Source organism: Danio rerio, chromosome 1 (assembly GCF_052040795.2).
Source record: "Danio rerio strain M-AB ecotype USA chromosome 1, GRCz13ab, whole genome shotgun sequence".
Classification (NCBI taxonomy): Eukaryota; Metazoa; Chordata; class Actinopteri; order Cypriniformes; family Danionidae; genus Danio; species Danio rerio.
In genome coordinates this window covers 60,880,001-60,903,193 of record NC_141021.1, presented here as the reverse complement: position 1 = coordinate 60,903,193, position 23,193 = coordinate 60,880,001, and the positions used below count along the sequence as shown (strand labels likewise).

At 36.7% G+C, this 23,193-nt stretch overlaps 2 protein-coding genes across 4 annotated transcripts in view; one reads left to right on the top strand and one right to left on the bottom strand.

The window, feature by feature from the left end:
• The window catches only part of adgre5b.1 (adhesion G protein-coupled receptor E5b, duplicate 1), a 42,767-nt gene that overhangs the window by 9,362 nt on the left and 10,212 nt on the right, over positions 1 to 23,193 (top strand). Inside the window, exons 2-12 of one of the 3 annotated variants that reach the window (XM_087237961.1) lie at positions 1,275 to 1,343; positions 1,657 to 1,797; positions 1,883 to 2,011; positions 5,193 to 5,306; positions 7,520 to 7,651; positions 7,736 to 7,791; positions 18,584 to 18,673; positions 19,269 to 19,422; positions 19,511 to 19,627; positions 22,524 to 22,723; positions 22,802 to 22,972. In XM_087237961.1, the coding sequence (XP_087094087.1) occupies positions 1,275 to 1,343; positions 1,657 to 1,797; positions 1,883 to 2,011; positions 5,193 to 5,306; positions 7,520 to 7,651; positions 7,736 to 7,791; positions 18,584 to 18,673; positions 19,269 to 19,422; positions 19,511 to 19,627; positions 22,524 to 22,723; positions 22,802 to 22,972 (1,373 nt within the window). Of the gene's footprint in view, positions 1 to 1,274; positions 1,344 to 1,656; positions 1,798 to 1,882; positions 2,012 to 5,192; positions 5,307 to 7,519; positions 7,652 to 7,735; positions 7,792 to 18,583; positions 18,674 to 19,268; positions 19,423 to 19,510; positions 19,628 to 21,442; positions 22,350 to 22,465; positions 22,724 to 22,801; positions 22,973 to 23,193 lie in introns of those variants that run through there. The other 2 variants (XM_087237962.1, XM_087237963.1) reach the window with 2 other exon arrangements.
• Positions 10,794 to 16,920, bottom strand: LOC147847104 (uncharacterized). The gene is made up of 8 exons (XM_087238070.1): positions 16,870 to 16,920; positions 15,837 to 15,961; positions 15,355 to 15,732; positions 15,038 to 15,254; positions 12,987 to 13,213; positions 12,718 to 12,865; positions 12,223 to 12,332; positions 10,794 to 11,867 (listed from the first exon to the last, which is right to left on the bottom strand). The coding sequence occupies exons 1-8, from the start codon at positions 16,907 to 16,909 to the stop codon at positions 11,559 to 11,561; spliced, it is 1,554 nt and encodes a 517-aa protein (XP_087094196.1). The 5' UTR covers positions 16,910 to 16,920; the 3' UTR covers positions 10,794 to 11,558.

The window sequence follows — 23,193 nt, the reverse complement described above, 5'->3', positions numbered from 1 at the left end:
ATAAAATAAAATGTGTTTCACATATATGAAGTATTTAGTTTACTATTTAAACTGTTCCATTTAAATTAAGAATAATCGTTATTTATATTACAAAAGATATTCAGTGAAGAGCTGTTGTTTAATTAAGAGCTGATGTGGATGCACGGATCCAATATCATGATACTTATGCTTTCCTTCTCAGGTGTTTACTTTGAGTTATACTACACTGATGTTGAATGCTTGATTCTGATTGGCTGATGGTCACTCTCAGGTGTTTGGTTCTTGTCAGATAAATGCACAGCTGAAGTAGTTCCGGCAGGTTTAGACCGCATTACAGTTCCATATAACTACGCTGAATGAATGAGTTATTTTACAATCAAAAATCACATCAGGGCGACGCAGTAGAGACGCTGTCGGCTCACAGCAAGAAGGCTGCTGGTTCAAGCCTTGGCTGGGACAGTTTCTGTGTGGAGTTTGCATGTTCTCCCTGCATTCACATGGGTTTCCTCCGGGTGCTCCGGTTTCCCCCACAGTCCAAACACATGCGGTACAGGTGAATTGGGTAGGCTAAATTGTCCGTAGTGTATGAGTGTGAATGAGTGTTAATGGATATTTCCCAGAGATGGGTTGCAGCTGGAAGAGCATCCGCTGCTTAAAACATGTGCTGGATAAGTTGGCGGTTCATTCCACTGTGGCAACCCCAGATTAATAAAGGGACTAAGTTAAAAAGAAAATGAATGAATGAGTGAAATCACATCAGAAGGATTTAGAGGAGATGTTGAAGAAACTAGTGCCACAGTACACACAGATGTTTCTTCAATTATTCCTTACATAAATCATTCAGCGGAGTGATATGGAATTGAAATGTGTTCAAAACCTGCCGGGACTACATTAGCAGTGCATTAACCTGACAATAACCAAATTTAACCCCACCGGTCCTACACCGCCCAACCCGCTCCGAGCTGGGTTGAACCGGCGACCTTCCGCATGGGAGTCGGTTGCTCTAACAAGGAGGCTAAAGACCATGACCTCTAGCGTCTGTCGCCAGAGCACCTTTAGAGGTCAGAGGAGTGAGGTTTACCTGCACAGCACACACTAGCTGGCCTCCGTTACACAAACACCCAATCAGAATCAAGCATTCAACAACCCTAAAACCCACAAATTACCCAATGAACTGAATTATTAAGCACAATCTACATGTGTACATGGGGACATTTTGGCTTGATTAGATGGGCTTATGAATGTATGTACAAGCACAGATAACTATACACATCTTATTTCTTCTTCTACTTCAGGTTTTTTCCTGCGGTCTTGCGAATCTGAAGGTTGCCCGATAGGACTTCAGAAAAACAGGACGTGTGTTGGTAATGAGAACTTTGTGTGTTTTAATAACAATATGTTTTATGGTTTATAATAACATGCAGTCCAGCACAAAATTATTCAGACCAATGGCTAATTCTGACTTAAAGTTACGTTTATTTACCCAGCAGGCTTTTTTTACACAGAAATGACACAGGCTTCCTCCAAAAGATAATAAGACGATGTACAAGAGGCATCATTGTGGAAAAATAAACACATTTTTTCAGCTTTTATTTACATTTGAGTAGAAACTTTAAGTCAGAATTGGCCAGGGGTGTGAATAATTTCAGGCTTGACTGTATTTCTGCTCTTTTACAGATGTAAATGAGTGTGACACTGCAGGTGTGTGTGGTAATAATTCTCTGTGTATAAACACACATGGAAGTTACTACTGCACCTGCATTGAAGGATTTTATTCAACCCCCCCAAATTTCACAGCAGATACAGGACAGTGTGAAGGTATGAAAGAGAGGATTGTGACATAAAATGCAGCACTGTAATGACTGAAACACTCCAGTAAATATGCCCTGCTCTCTGTGAACAGATATCAATGAGTGTGTTCAGAATGTAACCAGATGTTCTGGTGATATGGAGTGTAAGAACATCGACGGCTCCTATAAGTGTGTGTGTAAAGACGGATATCGGGAGACGAGACTGGACTCGGCATGTGCAGGTCAGCCATCTTTACATTTCAGTGGTTTTTAATGGCTGTGCAGTATTTTCTGATAATTCACAATCATTATTATATCGACTTATCGCACAACACCTCAATCACTTTTGGTGATGAAATAAATCTCCCATACTTTAAAACCCTAATGTCAGCAACATTTTAGCTGATTGCACCACATCTCTCCACATCTCTATTATCTGAGCTGCCAGTGTCAGTATAGTTTGAAGAAACACTGTATAGTATAAATTACTGTAGTATATTTTCAGGATACTTCATATTAAAGGTCTACCATGACTTTAAACATGTAACGTTGTTTGATTTTAAACATTTATTTTTATTATTTATCTGTTTTGGATATGGACTATTCAATGGCGATTCTCTAATTTCAGGAATAACCATAGAAGAGCCACTGAATTATCAGAAAATATTGCATAGTGACAATAAAGCTGACTTGGATTTTCCTCGAGCTTTCTTATTTCTGATTATGAACATTCAAGATCGATGCCATGCATGTAGGGACAATCATTTTAAAGGGCAGCTATTATTAACCCCAGTAGTGTGTGGATCTCTCCAGCAGCCTTTAATGGTAAAGATGAAAGATGAAGTTCTGTAATTAATAATAACAGAGACTGTATCATTCACAATGTGCTATGAAACTCTAGTATGCTGCCATGCCTCATGATTTCAATATGACTTTGCATGCAGGTACCGTTAATTTATCATCTGCGCATTGAAGACCTCTCATTTGCCTCTGCATAACCTGTAAATCGACTGATAGACATGTTGAAGTTGACGTTAAATTTAGCTGCTTTGTGTCTCTGATGTTTGATGCACATTTTGATAAGTTTATTAGATAATTTGCATACATACTGTATAGACAGTTTTTAAAGCCGACCATGGTAATCTGGCTGATGAAGATTCTAAGGTGTGCTGTTATTTTCAGATAAATGTACATCTAAAGAGTTCCAGACAAGAAACATGGTATAAGTAGAATAATTGATTGCAGTTTATTGATTTATTATATAATAATGCACACCTGAGGTGGTGAGGCCGCAAAGCAGAGTGGTTATTACACCTCAGAAGTGCATTACTTTCTAATAATTCATCCAACCGGAGTCAGTTATTCTACTTATATTACTCATACTGTGGATTTTCTTATAATTCAATATACTACTTATAATGTGCATTATTTTCTATTTATTCAATGCTCCGGAGTCAATTATTCCACTTATAATGTGCATTATTTTCTTATAATTCAGTGAGCCGGTGTCAATTATTCCACTTATACTATTCAATATATCCTAATAATTCATCAAACCAAAGTTATTCATCGTATGCTGCATATAATGTGCAATATTTTCTAATAATTCAATGCTCCAGAGTCAATTATTCTGCTTATATTAATTATACTGTGCATTATTTCCAACAATTCAATGCACCAGAGGCAATTCATTTGCTTTATTTTCTAATAATTCAATAATCAAATTCTTATGCTGTGCAAGTTTTTCTGATAATTCATTGAACCAAAGTCAGTTATTCATCTAATACTGTGCAATATTTCCTAATAATTCATTAAACCAAAGTTTTTCCTCTTATACAACATTTAGTGTGCATTATTTTCTAATAATTCAATGCTCCGGAGTCAATTATTCTGCTTATATTACTTATTTTGTGCATAATTTCCAACAATTCAATGCACCAGAAGCAATAACTCTGCTTATAATAATACTGTGCTTCATGTTCTAATAATTCAATGATCCCGACTCAACTATTACACTTATACTACTTATACTGCACATTATTTTCTAGTATTTCATTGAACCAAAGTCAAATATTCTGCTTATATTACTTATACTGTGCATTATTTTTTAATTATTCAATTCTCCGGAGTCAGTTATTCCACTTATACTACTTATAACGTGCATTATTTTCTATTAATTATGCTGTGCATTTTTTCCAATAATTCAATGCACCAGAGGCAATTACTCACTCATAATAATACTGTGTTTTATGTTCTAATAATTCAATGATCCCGACTCAACTATTTTACTTATACTGTGCATTATTTTCTAGTAATTCAATGCTCCGGAGTCAATTATTCCACTTATATTGTGCATTATGTTCTTATAATTCAGCGAGCCGGTGTCAATTATTCCACTTATACTGTGCAATATTTACTAATAATTTATCAAACCAAAGTTATTCATCTTATACTACATATAATGTGCATTATTTTCTAATAATTCAATGCTCCGGAGTCAATTATTCTGCTTATATTAATTATACTGTGCATTATTTTCTAGTAATTCAATGCTCCTGAATCAATTATTTCACTTATACTGTGCAAGTTTTTCTGATAATTCATTGAACCAAAGTCAGTTATTCATCTTATACTGTGCATTATTTTGTAATAATTCAATGCTCCAGAGTCTACTATTCCACTTATATTGTGCATTATGTTCTTATAATTCAGTGGGCCAGTGTCAATTATTCCACTTATACTGTGCAATATTTCCTAATAATTTATCAAACCAAAGTTTTTCCTCTTATACAACATTTAGTGTGCATTATTTTCTAATAATTCAATGCTCCGGAGTCAATTATTCTGCTTATATTAATTATACTGTGCATTATTTCCAACAATCAATGCACCAGAGGCAATTACTTTGCTTGTAGTAATACTGTGCTTTATTTTGTAATAATTAAATGATCCCGACTCAACTATTTTACTTATACTGTGCATTATTTTCTAGTAATTCAATGCTCCTGAATCAATTATTGCTCTCATACTGTACATTTTTCCAATAATTCAATGCACCAGAGGTGATTACTCCTCTTATACTAATACTGTGCTTAATTTTCTAACAATTCAGTGGAGCTGTAATGCACTCAAAACCTGCTGGAACTACTTTAGCTGTGCATTTATCTAAACAAAAACAGTGCACCTTAGACTAATCATCAGCCAAGTCTTCACCAGCTCAGTTGTGCATTATGTTCTAATAATTCAACAGTCTTCAGTTATTCCTTACTTGAATATATATGTTTGTTCCTCCCAGATGAAGCTCATTTGGGTTTATCTGGAGTGCAGTAGAGCTGTTTTTGTGTCTAACTTGTGTCATCTGCTTTTGTCTGAACAAAACACTCGTCTCTCTGTGTGTGTGTGTGTGTGTGTGTGTGTGTGTAGATGAGTGTGTGTTCTCACCGTGTGGACTTCACAGCAGTTGTTTTAACACACTTGGCAGTTTCTTCTGCAATTGTTCTTCAGGGTTTGAGAAACTTGAGAACGGCACGTGTGGAGGTGAGCATCAGTGTGTGCTGCTTCACTAATAACACTAATAATACTGACGGCAGAGTGTTTGACTGATAATAACGTAACGTGCTGTGTGTGTCTACTGTAACAGCTCATTATATTGTATTTACATAAAGTAGGATAGATAAATATAGTTGAAGTCAGAATTATTCACCCCCCTGTTTATTTTTTCCCCAATTTCTATTTAAGGGAGAGCAGATTTATTCAACACATCATACGTACATCATAATAGTGTTAATAACTCATCTCTAATAACTGATTTATTTCCTCTTCATCATGATGACAGTAAATAATATTAGACTAGATATTCTTCAAGACACTTCTATACAGCTTAAAGTGACATTTAAAGGCTTCACTAGGGTAATCAGGGTAACTAGGCAGGTTAGGGCAAGTTATTGTATAATGATGGTTTGTTCTGTAGACTAACGAAAATAAATATAGCTTAAAGGGGCTAATAATATTGACCTTAAAATGGAGTTTAAAAAATTAAAAACTGCCGAAAAAAAACGAACAAATAAGACTTTCACCAGAAGAAAAAATATTATCAGACATTATCAGACTTGCTCTGTTAAACGTTATTAAGGAAATATTTAAAAAAGAAAAACAAATTCAGGGGGGCTAATAATTCTGACTTCAACTGTAAATATATATATATATATATATGTATGTGTGTATATATATATATATATATATATATATATATATATATATATATATATATGTGTATGTATGTGTGTGTGTGTATATATATATATATATTTATATATATATATATATATATATATATATATATATATATATATATATATATATATATATATTTTAGGGTTGGGCCGATAGATGATGCCATTGTCCATTGCCATTAGACAACACGAAAGTTCCGGGAGTCTCTATGCATTTGAGGGACTCATAATGCCCGCAAACGAGTGATAATCTCCCGGAAATCACGCGTCTCCCTCCCGGTCCTCAAATAAGTCATGCACCTTTCTCACCCCTGGATCCCTCCTCGCTCCTTAGACACATCGCGCAAACTCTGTCAAACACCCCCCCACACCCGCCCCGCTTTTCACATGATGACGATGCCATCACAATTTTCACATTAGACACCATAAATACAGTTCTGATAGGAAACAGTTCAATACACTTCCATCTCGCACTCTGAGCATGATTGTTGACGCTTTCACTATCCCTGGCCAGCTCTGGATCACTAAGAAACATGGCATGCCCAAAAAAGTAGCCACTCGCAAATCAACTTTAATGATTAATGATTAAACCAGGTGTGTCCACACTCGGTCCTGGAGGGCCGGTGTCCTGCAAAGTTTAGTTCCAACCCCAATCAGACACACCTGCTCTAGCTTATCAAGCTCTTACTAGGCTTTCTAGAAACATCCATGCAGGTGTGCTGAGGCAAGTTGGAGCTAAAATCTGCAGGAAACCGTCCCTCCAGGACTGAGTTTGGACACCCCTGGCTTAAACAGACACACTTATTTAGATAAAACTCTCCAGGTAAAACAGCCCCTCCTACAAAATACTGGACTCCGCCCATTCAAAGACTCCAATGCCCAGATTAACTTCTCCCACTTCCTCAAAAGTAAACAGTGCTACAAATCCCTTCCCACCCTCAAAAGAAGACACACCCTAATAGACCCCGCCCACTTAAACAGACCACACTCACTTAGATAGGAGTCCCACCCACCATTTAACCACACCCAGATTGGCTCTGCCCATTCAAATTATACACATGCCCAGATAACATCGCCCAACCCTAGTATATATATATATATATATTCTCAGGATTCACAGATGCATGAAGATTCTATTAAAATCTATGTAAAATAGAATCTTTTATCACATCATAAATGCCTATAATGTCACAATTTGATCGATTTAATGCGTTGTTGTTGATTAAACATATTAAGAAACCAACATCTGGTGGAATATCCCTGACGTTCAATAACAACAAATAAAAAACAATTCTGACCAATTTCCAAATTCTTTTTAAAATTGCTCCAAATTACACTGTTTTATTCGAAATTTGGAAGAAATGTTATCAGACCTTTATAGAATTAGAAATTTACAAGTGTTTTATTTAAGCACTTTAGTAATTGCAGTACATCAGTCAGGGGAATCTTTATTTATTTTTTCGTCTTATAACATTAGGAAGAATCTTCATTTGTGACTAACGTTTCTCTCACACACAGATATTGATGAGTGTACAGACAAGTCACATATTTGTGACAAAAACAGCGAATGCAACAATATTCCAGGCAGCTACATCTGCAAATGCCACCGGGGCTTCACAAACTACGGAAACAACCAGTCCAAATGCATCGGTGAGCATTCAGGTTCATTCTTTAGTCATGCTAAAATAATAAGCACTAGCTCAAATGTGTATTGCATTGTGTTGTTGTGTGCAGAGATGAACTGCGACAACTTTAAGACAGAAACCGAAGCGGAGGAAATGCCAATAAAGGTAACACTGGTGTCGGATTATAAATGAACATTTACTTACTTCCTGGAGGGCCGCAGCTCTGCAGTCTTGCTCCAACCCTGATCAAACACAGCTGACGCAACTAATCGAGGTGTTCGAGACTCTTATGAACAGCTCGATTAGTTGATCAGCGTTAGAGCAGAACTGTGCAGAGCTGCGGCTCTCCAGGAATCCAGTTTGAGATGCTCTATCTCATAACATAGTAGTATATTAGTATATTTATACTAGCCATCATGCTAAAAACATACTTATGCTATTTCCTACTAGCGTTCATGATAATTCAAGAGAAGACTGCTAAGTTAAGAAACTGCTAACAGTATGCTAAAACATGATCAAAATGCTAATTCATGTTCACCATGCACTAAAAATTTTAGAAACATGCAACAAACATGCTAATTGATACTAGCGGAGAGTTTAAACATTTTAGCCATGGTTAGTGCAGTAAAACCATGGTAATTTCTGGTGTTTATTGATTACATAAGACCATAAGATCATCGGCCCTATCATACACCCAGCGCAATGCAGCGCAAGGCGCATTAGTTGTTTGCTAGTTTCAGCTCACCGCAAGAGCCGTTTTGACGTTTTGCATCATGCTGTTTAAATAGCAAATGCATTTGCGCTCATATGTGCGCCCATAGGCGTTCTGCTCTGTAAACACCACTGCTTTCATGCCTTCTTCATCTCGGGAGGCTTTTTCAGTTCATTCATAACGATTTGCTTTTGTATAATGTTATTATTATTAGCAGTAGTATTTATTATATGCATATTTATATTTGTTTTATAAAAAATGCTTAGATTTGTCCACCTGTCAGGTTTTAGACCATATGGGGCACAGCATGTGTATTAGGATATAACTCAGTTGTTTGACCACACTTCGTTATTATTGTTTATCTATTAATTTGCTGGAGATTAGAACTGAATTTAGAAATAGCTTTGACACAAATCTTTGCGCTTAAACTAAATTATTATGTAAAGGCTAATGGATGTCCGTGTGTACAACACGTTTCCTTATCCACAAGAGTGAAAGTGAAAGTAAAGAATGAAGACGTTCATCTCTCATTCTCATGCTGCAGATGCTCTGTTTGCCGTTTTCTCGCTAGTGAAGCGTTCAGTTTTTCACTTACAAAGCCGGCATGTAAATAGCAAATGCGCTATGGCGCAGCACAACTGCCTCTTAAAGGGAATGGGAGATTCAAAACACACAAACACACCTATAACTCATTAGGAGAATAAGCTCAACCATGTAAGATTATGCGCCATGACGCAAAGCAGATTTTTCCGTCCTTATATTAGCAAAAGTGGATTCTGACACGTCCTAAATGCTTTTGACAAGCTCCTGCGTTCTGCACTTTGTGCATGGATCGTCAAAATAGAGCCCAATGTTTTCTCCACACTTCCATCACATAAATATGCATGTTAAGGGCACATCGAACCAACAGGGGGCGATCAGAAGCGTCACACCAAAAGCGAATTTAAGTATATGCGCGAGTATTTTGCATACAAGTGAATGGCTGCGTTTCAATCTGCACCCTAGCTCCCGAGGTCCTTCATCGATAGGTCATGTGCACTCGAGCACTAGTAGGGGCACTGATGAGCTTGGTTCACTACACATTGGAACACATTGGAGTGTGACGTGAGAACGTCCTGAGTTTATTAACAACAGCAGAACTAAACACTTTCATATATACAATAATTCATTATCTTTTTGACTTAGTCCATTTATTCATCAGGGGTCGCCACAGTGGAAGGAACCGCCAACTATTCCAGCATATGTTGCTGCAGCTGCAACTCACCACTGGGAAACAACACACTTTCTCACACACACACACTCATACATTAGCCAGTGTAGTTGATCAGTTCCTCTATAGCGCATGTGTTTGGACTGTGGGGGAAACCAGAGCACTCAGAGGAAACACACGCCAACACGGGGAGAACATGCAAACTCCACACAGAAACACCAACTGACCCAGCTGGGACTCAAACCAGCGACCTTCTTGTTGCTACCCACTGCCCTATATTAATATGACTAAGTTTAAAAAAGTACATTACAGCTGAATTATTTGACTATTTCTTAAACCAGCAACATTTCAACCATTAAACCATTCTAAAAGTTTGCTAGATTTTTCCTAACCCTGTATCAAACATGCTAGCAGCAGGAATACTGTCTCCCAGGTATTATACTGCTGTTTCAGTCCAGCTTTCAGAAACTACACTGCAAAAAATGCCCTTCCTGAAACAAGCAAAAATTACTTAAATCTAGTTAAAGTGTACCAAAATCAAGCAAATAAATCTGCCAATGGGGTAAGCAAAATTGACTTGGTAAGAATTCTTGAAAATAGCATTAATATCTAGACGATAATACAATTCTATTGATCTTAAAATTAGACACAAATTCTTGAAACTAGGCATTTTAGCTTTTTATAAGAATTTAATAGAACATAAATAAGAGAAAATTGTATTAAAACTAGCCATTAAAAACACTGTTGGTTCTTAAAACTAGACAAATATGCTTAAAACTAAGCAGTTTTTTCTTTTTATAAGCACTAAATATTAATAATTCTAGAACAAAATGCATAAAAACTAGAATATTTGAACTTAAATCTAGTCAGTGAATCTAGAGTTAGTTCTTAAAACCAGACAAACAAGCTTAAAATTAAGCAGTTTTTTATTTTAATAAGCACTGAACATGAATAATTCTAGAACAAATTGCATTAAAACTAGAATATTTGGACTTAAATCTAGTCAGTAAATCTACAGTTAGTTCTTAAAACTAGACAAACAAGCTTAAAATTAAGCAGTTTTCTCTTTTTTGAAGCACGACAATAATAATTTTAGGGGGAGAAAATACATTGAAAGTAGAGTATTTTACCTTAAATCCAGCCTTTTTAGACTTTTTTTAAGATCACACAAAAACCTAAAATGAGATGAAAACTCTTAAAAGAAAATACCTCCCACACCTTCCCCCACTTAAGTGAAGAAACAACTTCCAGCTTTGCTGAACATTTATTAAAGAACATTCTCCAAAGTTCTGAACAAATGGAGCATAAGGCAGGATAAGCAAAGACAAGCTTACACTTTAAAATGAAATAAAATACCTGGCACAGAAACCGCAAGTATTCTATGCAAAATGCTTTGCCTCAGTCTACACAAACTCAAACAGCATTTAAGCTTCAAACAGCCTGGATCAATTCACTATGTAACAGAATAGTAACCCAAAAATCAAATAATTATCATGCTCACCCTTATGTTCTTCAAATCCTGTATGAGTTTCTTTGCAGAAGATGACACTTTGAAAAATGTCGGTAGCTATCATAGCAAGAAAAATATACAAAATAAATAAAAAAATACTATGAAAGTCAATAGCTACCATCAACAGTTACCAACATTCTAAATAATATCTTCTGTAGATAAATCCAAGGTTGAAACAACAAAAGATTAAGAAGTAATTGAAGTTTGGGTCAACAATGGCTTAAATGAATGGCAGATTCAAAAATGAACATTCTCCTCTTAAACAACTGGGGTACAGCAAAACAGGATGAACAGTCCAACATTAATAATAATAACAAAAAATGTCCTGTAAAGTTACACACAACAATTACTTTTTGTTTTGCTGTGCTGCATTATTGTATGTTAGATACATTTAATATACTGAAAATGGGGAAAAACTCCTAACAGCACAAATCAAGTGCAAATGTAATGGCCGAAAAAAAATGCAGCTGTCTCTCAGCCACAGCAGCTTGAAACAGCAATTAGTCAACAAACATTCTCCATTCATGAATGGCCTTTTTGTACAAGGGGGTTTCATCCTGCTCGTGGATGACATCTCTCAGAACTTGTGTTTGCAACACAGACAAGAGTGTTGCAAGACACTTTGGATATGTGAGATTAAATGCATAGTAATAGGCCAGGAGGTAGAGAGGCCCCTCATGGAGCAAGTCTTTGTCAAATGTTAGAACTGGGGTTGTACCTACAACCACCATGCAGTTCTCCTCACCAACCAGCAAGACCGGACTGGAAAATGCACGCCTGTGGATGTAGGTATCCGGATCCTCTGAGGGCTAGAAAACCAAATAACAAAAATACACAATTCAGACTACAAACACAGCAAAAATCAATATAAGATCTGGGTCACTATTCACTTCCATATTTTTTTTTCTTCAATGGAAGTGAATGCCAACCCAACAGATCTGGGTTTGCATATCAACATTCTTCAAACTATCTTACTTTTGTGTTCAGCAGGTTGTGATTAAGTAAATAAAGACATAATTTAAGAATGTTCTACAATACCTTTAAGTTAGTTGTTACGTTGCATGTCCAATTTTACGTAGTGCAATTGGGATGGTTTTAACTTAGTATTTTATTGACAATGTAGTCACCTGTTAATAACTTATCACTACTTAAAGTAAAGCTCACCGTCAGAACATGGAAAAGAGCCTCACTGATTGGGACCTGTTTCTTCGGTGCTGCAGACCCAGATGGGAAGAGCAGCGGTAGGGCAGTAAAAACAGCAATGGCATGTTCAACTAGATTAGTTAAAAAAAAAAAAAAAGATATTAACATCAGATATTACTGTAGATGTATGGGAATAATCTGTACCAATGGTTTCTGATCCAGGAGACCTGAATTAAGGGACTGTTTACACAACATTGTTTTCAACTGAAAACAGAAAACTTCTTGAAATAAAAAAAATAACTGATCTATAACAAGGGCTCTCAACACTTGGCCCTTGAGATTAGAGGTCAGGTTCAACCTTTAGCTCTAAACTCACCAGCCTGTAGATTTTTGTAAGAACCTGAAAACACTGATTAGCTCAGGTGTGTTAAATTAGGATTGGAGTTAAACTGGACCTTGAGGACCAGAGTTGAGAACCCTTGATCTATACAGATTCAAATTATATTAAAGTTTTACCTCCATTTAATGTCCTTGGAGGCTTCATGACTTTTTTCATCACTCCATAAAACTGAACCTTGGAGTAGAAGGTCTCCCACCTGTCCTTTACCTCAGAAATGTATTTGGAGTTGTTTGGCTCAATGATTCTTCGTAGTTCATCCATTGCCTGAAATAATTATTTAATATTAATAACAAAATTATTTGGCTGTCTGCAGTTAGGCAGAGGATATGGGATATGTGTTAGTATGTTTTACATCTGTCTAAAATGTAAGCATTCGTGTACCCACATGGTCCAATTCTTTGAAGCAGGGGTACGCTTGCAAAATATTTGTGGGTTTGTCTTGCTCCTTCAATACATTTGAGTCAATGAAACTTCTTCTGGACTGGAACTCCAGGTCTAATAGATGGGTTACAGCAGCTTTATTTGGCTTCTTTGCTTTGTACATTTCTTGTAGCGTCCTGTAATGTCTTGCCTGGGTTTTCTGGCTGTCAAGGCTGTTGTCAGGACCATCAGCTGCAATTTAGCCATACAATATAATTACTGAACAAGATGCACAGAAATCAACAATTGAATAATGTATTTTACGTTACAAATAGAACAAATTCGGCATGCATATATCACCAAATAAGATGTTATGTATTACACACACATATATATATAAAAATATAAAAATCATGGCCAGAACATGTCCTAGTGAAGTGACATGTCTGGCTACTAGGGATGCTCAAAGTAATCGATTAACAGTTAACCGAAAGGATGCGTTTGTATCATGCGTATGGTATCAGTTAAACAATTAAAAAATACTATTTTTTATATTTTTAGTTTAGCTGCATAAGGGGCCGATCGAATGCGCTTTTTGCGTTAAGAGGGGCATCTTTTGAATGGTTTACTAAAAGCCGCAAGAGTTTTGCACGCGGCTCAACCCAGAGCAGCAGTGTGTGTGTTGTCAAGACAACTACAGAGAACTTTTAAAGAGCATGGATCCCGCTACATTCATTTTTCTATGGCGGAGCGCGACACCAAAATGCATCCCTTCACGGCAACATTACAGCTTCCTATTCAAAACATTTAGTTATTGTTGTTGTTGTTTTTTATAGCGGGTTATAATCGCACCAAAACATACTGTATTAAAAGGCATGTGAATTATAACAGCGCAAACTTTTCTGTATCCGTGATGTGCGCTATTTGTTAAACCCTTTGAGGTTGCGTGCTGACAGACTGACTGATTGACTGACAGGTGCATGATGCGTGAAGCCAGCAAACACGACGTAGCTTTCAGTTAGGATGAACACAGTTTCAATAATTTTCATTTATTTATAGATGGCCTGTGGTTCTGCATACAATGACTTTATCTTGCTGGAGTTTATAGCTGTTTCACTTTACTTCAGGACGCATTAATGCCGCTCTAAGTTTATTGGAGACATTCTGAAATATTCCTAGCAAATCTAATAAATGTTGTAGACATACTCACTACATAAACGCACTAAATCGCACTTCAGCAGTGTTTATTTGAGAGCGCACTAAAAGATCCGCGCTTGACCATCGTAAGTTATATTTGAGGGGTGTGCAAGAGGTTTTGTGCACAAGCAGAGGAAATCGGCGCACTTCTTTTTTCCTTGTCAACATAAAAGGTGTTTTTAGAAAGGGAAAAAACAGCAATACTGTTCACAAAAAGTCAACATATGTGCGAGTTGTCATTGTCTTCATTATTTTCATTTAAGCATATTTTTATTACGGTAGAGAGAGAGAGAGAGAGAGAGAGAGAGAGAGAGAGAACCTTATATCAATATATAATTTTTAAAATAATGATTTCTATTAAAAATGTTTTATGATTATAATAACAGCAGGGCATTAAATAAATGCATATTTTCCGTGGAGCGAGCGATTTGAGGAAGTCTGCTATTTTTATTTGACGGAAAAAAAAAAAAACATGATTGGAAAAAAACAGCCTATGCCGGTTCCTTAAAAGGATTCAGTCAGTGTTTTCTTTTTGTAATATAAATTAATAATTTAAATGAAAAATTAGGGCAGGCCTACTTATTTTATTCATTTTCCTTTTCCTGTTGGAAAGATGGCAGGTGCGTGAAGATGTTCTGTTGTTATGTTCTGTTATTAATATGTTCACATGTTAAAATAAATCAGTATTTTAAATAGCAATATTTAATGTGTCAGACACAAAATAGACATTTCAGTTTAGAAAAAAAACTATAATAATAATTTAATATTAATCTAACCAGTTAACTCTTTATATCCGATTAACGAGCTGGTTGGCAAAATTAACCGAAATGAGTATCCCTATTGACTACTTTATTTTAAAGTAAATTTTAATGTACTTACATGCTTCATCAATGCTGTCATTTTCTTGCCGTGGGGTGCTTGAACTTGAAGGTGATGACAGAATGACTGTTGAAGCACTGGAATCAGCATCATAGTCACTTGTCACAGCAGCGGAAAGTTCTTTGTCCTGATGTGCTCTTTTGAAAGGAGGCTGTTTGGCCTTCATGGGACTTCGGATATTTGAAAGTCGCTTCAGGAGCTTTTTAGCAACAGTGTCCTGTACAACAGAATAAAAGCAACAATTAGTATTTTTGACACAATGTTAGCAACAAAACAATGTTTTTTTTTTCAATAATTAAGTAAATGATGTCACTCACCCACTCGTGCCTAGATCCAGTTGACTTATCTTTTATCATAGGGTAGTATTCCACTAACCGTTTTGCCATGGCAATAACTTCATGTTTAGTGGGATATTTGTAGTCATCTGAAGATGCTCTTGCTATTGATACCATGTTTGTCATGGTATTTCGGATGAGCCAGCAGAATAGCTCCTTCGATAAGGTGACGTCACCCTCTTTTCCAAGACGCTGCTGCTCAAAGTATGTGCGTCTCATCTGTTGTAGTTCACTGTCAGTGAAGAGAACATATTCTGGACTGGGTAACTTTAAAAACTTTGATGTACTGGGGTCATCTTGTTTTGAACTTTCAGTATGTTTATCATCTGCTGATGAACCTTCAACAGGAATGATGTGCTCCTAAAACACAATAAAACACAAATCAAATCACATGAATCTGTACTGAAATTATGCCCACTAATAGATTAAAGATATCCAATATACAAGTGTATGAAATTAATTACCTGTTCTTCCTTATGAGTCAAACGCCAAATGGCTTTGCGCTGCAGGAAGTGCTCAGGAACAGGAAAGAGATCTCGGATATCCTCTCGCGAGAGAGATGGCAAAATGTCTTCCCCAATGTTAGCAGCTTAGAACACATGCAAATACAGTACATTAGACAACATAGCTTATGTATATTTTGTGTTTTTGATTTTAGTAATGCATTAGTAAATGTTGAAAATAATATTCATTCATTTTCTTTTTCGGCTTAGTCCCTTTATTAATCTGGGGTCGCCACAGCGTAATGAACCGCCAAATTATCCAGCATATGTTTTCCACAGCGGATACCCTTCCAGCTGCAACCCATCACTGGGAAACATCTATACACTCTAATTTACTATGGACAATTTAGCCTACCCAATTCACCTAAAGCACATGTATTTGGACTGTGGGGGAACCGTAGCACCCGGAGGAAACCCACACAAACACGGGGAGAACATACAAACTCCACACAGAAATGCCAACTGACCCAGCCGAGGCTTGAACCAGTGACATTCTTGCTGTGAGGCGATCGTGCTTTTAATACTGATAATTAATACTGTTCATTCTTTGTATGTTAAATAAACTAGTCAACAAATGAACCATATTGTAAAGTGTTTGGGCCTACTCTTACAAATATGAAATGTCTGAATGTAGTAACGTAAAACAAACAGGCAATAATGATAAAAGATCCTTTAACACTTGACTAAGTTATTTTTGTTAGCATTAGGTATTATGAAAAAAAAGGAGTTGTGATTCATTTAATAGCAGCCTGATAGCACCCAGTATTGTACAACAGCAGAACAACAATTTATGTCACTATACAATAATAAATACAAGTATCTACATTTAAATAAAATCATTCTGAGTGCATGTTGTAAATTAAGGATCGATCCTTAATTTCATTCGATTACAAAGACGTGCTTTTTTTCTCGATAGAAAGCATTGCATATTACATTAAAACCAAACTCAAATTTACCATAAGAAACAAATAAGTTATTTTAAAAAATTACTAACCTTTTAGAGTGGAAATCGCAACGTCGTCGAGCCCATCCATGGTGAGAAACTGACGCATGGAAGTACTTTTCTCCTAACTTCCCTTTGGCGCGCTGTAAGTGCGCATGCGTATTAACGTAAATGCGTCACGGTCTAGGTACGTTCGACATGAAGCTCAGCTGCAGCCGGTGATCAACGAGATTAGCCGAGCGCAGGCGGGGGCGGAGTTGATAACGGAGCTGTCAAGACCAGTCATTGGTCAAGACGGACAGCTGGACACTTCGGGACTCAAAGTTGCAGCAGTCATGATGACCGATCACATGGCGTCATCATATTTTTTTGTTATTTTTATTTATAACAACAAAACATTTACAAATAAAACAGAATACAGTCTCTATAAACCATAGCTCCTTTTTAAACAATAAGGGAGAATTATGAATAAAATGTATAACAAATGCATGAGAGAAATAAGAGGAAATGAGAGGCTAATATAAACATAAAAACAAACAGGTCTATTAAATAAAGCAATAAGCATAAATTCTAGGAGTTAAACATCAATCTTTAGGCTAATACTTCTTGTTTGAATATGCTAAAAAAGGTACATATATGTACAATTATAGATATAAAAAATTGCAATGTAAAAAGCAAAACAAGGTGTTTTGATTAGGTCTTAATAAATGAGATTATTTTGGATAATGAATGAATTTTCAAAGAAGCATTTTAATCCAAAAAGATTGTGTTGAAAAGAACAAAAGGTAAAATAAGTTAGCTTTGTTGAAGTTTCCCAGAAAGAGCAGGTAACCTTTAAACTGCTAGACAGGAAATAATATATATATATATATATTTATATTATTGTAATAATAAAACCATTTTATAATTATTTAATAAAATAGTTATTTAACTTAATTTATTAAGAGAGCTTTAAGGTGGCAGGATCAATGATGATGATTATTTTCTTTTATTTCAACGCGCATTCTAATTTCGTGTTTCACTGTTTGGTGTGGCGTATAATATTATTTTTCCGGAAAAAGTGAAAGTTAATGTTTTGAGATAATCACCATTATGCAACAAATGCTGTTAATTATGGGTAACCTGTAATGAACGCAGAATATTCCTTGTAGGTTAACTTTTTAATACTTGTAAAGTGCTGTCCATTTTGACAGGAAGAAATCTGTTATAAGTGATTGTGCATTTACATAAATTCTGTGAATACAAATGTTGAATGAGTTTGTTGTTGATACAACTTTTGCATTTTTTTTCAGTACGAAATAAGAATTAAAATCCTTTTAAGCCAAGTGTTTGTTCACAGCAATTTTTTTTATTCAATTTTCAAAAACAGACAGTCTCACCCACACAAAATTGTATGAAAAATTAAATCTAATCTAAAATAATATTTTCTTAATATTCTTAAAATTAGAAATTTTAGTGGTGTATTAGTCTTAAAAATAGCACAACTATCTTATTGAACGAGCACAAATTTGGGCTTTATAGCTCTTACTTGTTTCTAGTAAAATCTTGCTTAAAATTAGTTAACATTTACTTGCCTAGCCAGAAGAAGATCGGTTTTCTTAAATTAAGACTTATAGTCTACTCCACAGTGTATTTTATAAGACAATTCATCTTTAATAGCAAAAAAACAAGACACATTTTCTTGAAATAAGATTTTTTTACTTTCTTAGATTTCAGTTTTTGCAGTGTAGTGCTGAATGATTGTGTTCTGTTGTGTGTTGTTTAGCTGAAGGAGTTACTGTCGCAGTTGCGGAGCAGCTGTGAGGCTCTGGTCACTCCAGACGGAGAGCGCAAGACCGGAGAACAGTTGATGGAGGTGAAAACGCCTTCTTCCTCCTTTTGTTTCTTCTGCATTTCTTGTGCTGAACTCATTTTCTGTGTTAACTGACAGCTTGTTCATTACTTTTATTACATTTTTCTATAGTTAAGGGGAACTATTATATGCAAAATATGCAATAAATATCTTTAACCCCAGCAGTGAGCAGTGTGTGTGTATCTCCAGCACCTCTAGTGCTCAGCAGTACTGAACTGTGTTTGTTCTAATCAGACTTGATGCAGAAACACTGTGATTGACATTCTCCCTTTGTACGTGTCATCAGAGGAGGAAAGCCCCACCCATTAGTGCCAATCTCTCCATCTCATTAGCATAATCAACAGCCCTGAGTGAGAAGCAGCCGTCTGTCCATTAGCCATTAGAGTGTTTGAGCTGCTGAAGATGATGTCAGCGTAGACTAAGAGGATTATAGATGTGGAGTTTTAGATTTACAGTCTCCATAGTCTGACAGCACACACTGAAGCAAACCTGACCTGCACTGACTATTATATAAAGGTGTATGATTAGGGTTTTCCTGCTTGAGATTATGAGGTGTTGCACTAGTGCTGGAATATAAATCTCACTGTGTTTGATGCAGAATCTGTTCACCTCCACTGATGATCTGCTGTCGGCGGGAAGCGTCGGTGATGGCGAGACTCTGAGTGTTCTTCTGGATACGGTGGAAAACAGCATGCGTCTGATTTGTCCTCAGCTGAAAGAGCCTGTGATGCGGATGGAGACACACAACACCTGTGAGAATCCTGCTTATTTACATGAGCTAAGTCAGCATATGCTGTGTTTGACAGTAGTGAAAGCCGTGTATGATCATGTGACTCACAGATGCTGAGGTTGCGGTCACGCGCAATCAGACTCCGCCTAGTGGGAGTGTCATTCTGAGCACAGGCTCCGCCCTCTTCAACACCAGCTGGGAGACGGTTGTTGGGAAATCATATCCAGGTATTTATACAGTGATTTAAGAGCTGCGGCTACATTTTAAACACCGAGAGTAAACACACGAAACAGATTACATTTAGACTTGAGTATTTGATGCTAACTGAAGTTTACCTCTTGAATCTTACATTCAGCTTCGGTTAGCATCAAATAATCAAGTCTAATTTTTGTCTTTTGTTTGTTTACTCTACTAAGTTAAATAAACATTTGCATGAAGCATCAATTCTCTGTATTATTGGCTATTTCAGTTGTAAAAAACATATTTTGTATTCCTTCATTTTGGCCAACTCTTAAATCGTCGACTCTTTGTTACCATCGACTACTCTTGACTCTATTACTCTATTACTCTATTAGTTATTGTCAACTGTTATCATCAACTCTTTTACTGTCCTCTGTTATTTCGACTATAATACTTTCAACTCTGTTACTGACAACTTTGTTATTGTCGACTCTGTTACTGTTGACTCTATTATCTTCAGCTCTGTTATTGTCAACTCTGTTACTGTCGACTCTATTATCATTAACACTGCTATTGTCGACTCTGTTATCATCAACTCTGTTACTGTTGACTCTATTATCTTCAGCTCTGTTACTGTCGACTCTATTATCATCAACTCTGTAACTGTCGACTTGTTATCGTCAACTCTGCTACTGTCCTCTTTTACTTTCAACTCTGTTACTATCGACTCTATTGTCATCAACTCTGTTATTGTCGAAAGTTACCATCGACCCTGTTACTGTCGACTTTGTTACTGTCGACTCTATTATCATCAACTCTGTTATTGTCGACTCTGTAACTGTCGACTCTGTTATCGTCAACTCTGTAACTGTCCTCTATTACTTTCAACTCTGTTACTATCCACTCTGTTACTGTCGACTCTATTAACATCAACTCTGTTATTGTCGACAGTTACCATCGACCCTGTTACTGTCGACTTTGTTACTGTCGACTCTATTATCATCAACTCTGTTATTGTCGACTCTGTAACTGTCGACTCTGTTATCGTCAACTCTGTAACTGTCCTCTATTACTTTCAACTCTGTTACTATCCACTCTGTTACTGTCGACTCTATTAACATCAACTCTGTTATTGTCGACAGTTACCATCGACCCTGTTACTGTCGACTCTATTATCATCAACTCTGTTATTGTCGACTCTGTAACTGTCGACTCTGTTATCGTCAACTCTGTAACTGTCCTCTATTACTTTCAACTCTGTTACTATCCACTCTGTTACTGTCGACTCTATTAACATCAACTCTGTTATTGTCGACAGTTACCATCGACTCTGTTACTGGCGACTCTATTAGCGTCAACTCTGTTATTGTCGACTGTTACTGTCGACTCTGTTACTGTTTACTCTGTTACTGTCGAATCTGTTATCGTCAACTCTGTTATTATCGACTGTTACTGTCGACTCTATTATTGCCGACTCTATTTTCGTCGACTCCGTTACTGCCAACTCTATTATTGTCGACTGGTAATGTCAACTCTGTTATCGTTAAGTCTGTTTTTGTCAACTCTGTTACTGTCAACTCTATTTTTTGTTGACTATTACTGTCGACTATGTTATAGTCAACTCTTTTACTGTCCTCTGTTACTTTCAACTCTGGTACCATCAACTCTGTTACTGCCAACTTTATTACTGCCAACTCTATTATTGTCGACTGTCAATGTCAACTCTGTTATCGTTAAGTATGTTATTGTCAACTCTGTTACTGTTGATTCTATTATCTTCAGCTCTGTTACTGTCGACTCTATTATCGTCAACTCTGTAACTGTCGACTCTGTTATCATCAACTCTGTTACTGTCCTCTATTACTTTCAACTCTGTTACTATCGACTCTGTTACTGTCGACTCTATTAGCGTCAACTCTGTTATTGTTGACTGTTGCTGTCGACTCTATTATCATCAACTCTGTTATTGTCGACAGTTACCATCGACCCTGTTACTGTCGACTTTGTTACTGTCGACTCTATTGTCAACAACTCTGTTATTGTCGACTCTGTAACTGTCGACTCTGTTATCGTCAACTCTGTAACTGTCCTCTATTACTTTCAACTCTGTTACTATCGACTCTGTTACTGTCGACTCTATTAACATCAACTCTGTTATTGTCGACAGTTACCATCGACTCTGTTACTGGCGACTCTATTAGCGTCAACTCTGTTATTGTCGACTGTTACTGTCGACTCTGTTACTATTTACTCTGTTACTGTCGAATCTGTTATCGTCAACTCTGTTATTATCGACTGTTACTGTTGACTCTATTATTGCCGACTCTATTTTCGTCGACTCCGTTACCATCAACTCAGTTACCGTCAACTCTGGTACTGCCAACTCTATTATTGTCGACTGGTAATGTCAACTCTGTTATCGTTAAGTCTGTTTTTGTCAACTCTGTTACTGTCAACTCTATTTTTTGTTGACTATTACTGTCAACTATGTTATCGTCAACTCTTTTACTGTCCTGTTACTTTCAACTCTGGTACCATCAACTCTGTTACTGCCAACTTTATTACTGCCAACTCTATTATTGTCGACTGTCAATGTCAACTCTGTTATCGTTAAGTATGTTATTGTCAACTCTGTTATGGTCAACTATTTTTTGTTGACTATTACTTTTTTCTCTATTATCGTCAACTCTGTTATCGTCAACTCTGCTATTGTCAACTTTATTATCGTCAACTTTGTTACTGTGAAATTTGTTACTGTCAACTCTGTTAGTCAACTCTGTTACTGTCAACTATTTTTTGTTGTCTATTACTGTCGACTGTGTGATCGTCAACTCTGCTATTGTCAACTTTATTATCGTCAACTTTGTTACTGTCAACTCTGTTAGTCAACTCTGTTATCGTTGTCACATTCATGATGAGATGTAAACATTCTCTTGTTCACAGGTTTTGCATTTGTGTCACTGGTCACTTATAAAGATATGGATCCATCCAGCAATCTATTCCAAAATGTGAGCAGAAAGAAATCTGACATGGAAGAAAACGTCACTCACAAACTCAACTCAAAGGTGGTGACGGTTGTCGTCAGTAATCCAGACACCAAACACCTGTCAGAGCCGGTGTCGCTCATCTTTACACATGTGGAGGTGAAGATGTGATTCTCAGCCAGACGTTTCTCTCTGTTCTCGAGCAGCGTAGTCATTCTCTTGTTCTGTGTTTTTCAGGAGAGGGCGGAGTCTAAGGCTGTGGCTTATAACTGTGTGTACTGGGCAGAGTCTGAGAGGGCGTGGTCTAGGCAGGGCTGTGAGAGGGCGTGGTCTAACAGCACTCATACAGAATGTTCCTGCTCTCACCTCAGTAGTTTTGCAGTGCTGATGTCACTCTACCCTGTCCAGGTACACCAGTGATTCAGATCTGATTTATTTTAGAGAGCTCTCACACCTGTGGATCGATTCTTTTTGTTCCGAAACAGGGATTAACATTGTTACAATGTTGTGTTTTGTTCTCGGTTCAGTTTGCTTTCACACGGAAAAGTTTCTTAACAAACCAAAATGATTAAATCAAGTCATGTGCGAGTAAACTTTCCTTACGTTGGGCAGAGTTTGGCTTATTTTCC

Excerpts from the sequence above, each read along its gene's own strand:
- LOC147847104 (XM_087238070.1), bottom strand. The coding sequence starts at position 16,909 with ATGGATGGGCTCGACGACGTTGCGATTTCCACTCTAAAAG. Across the intron at positions 15,733-15,836 it reads TGACTCATAAGGAAGAACAG|GAGCACATCATTCCTGTTGA; the intron begins GTAATTAATTTC and ends ATTGTGTTTTAG. Across the intron at positions 12,866-12,986 it reads GCTTCAAAGAATTGGACCAT|GCAATGGATGAACTACGAAG; the intron begins GTGGGTACACGA and ends TAATTATTTCAG.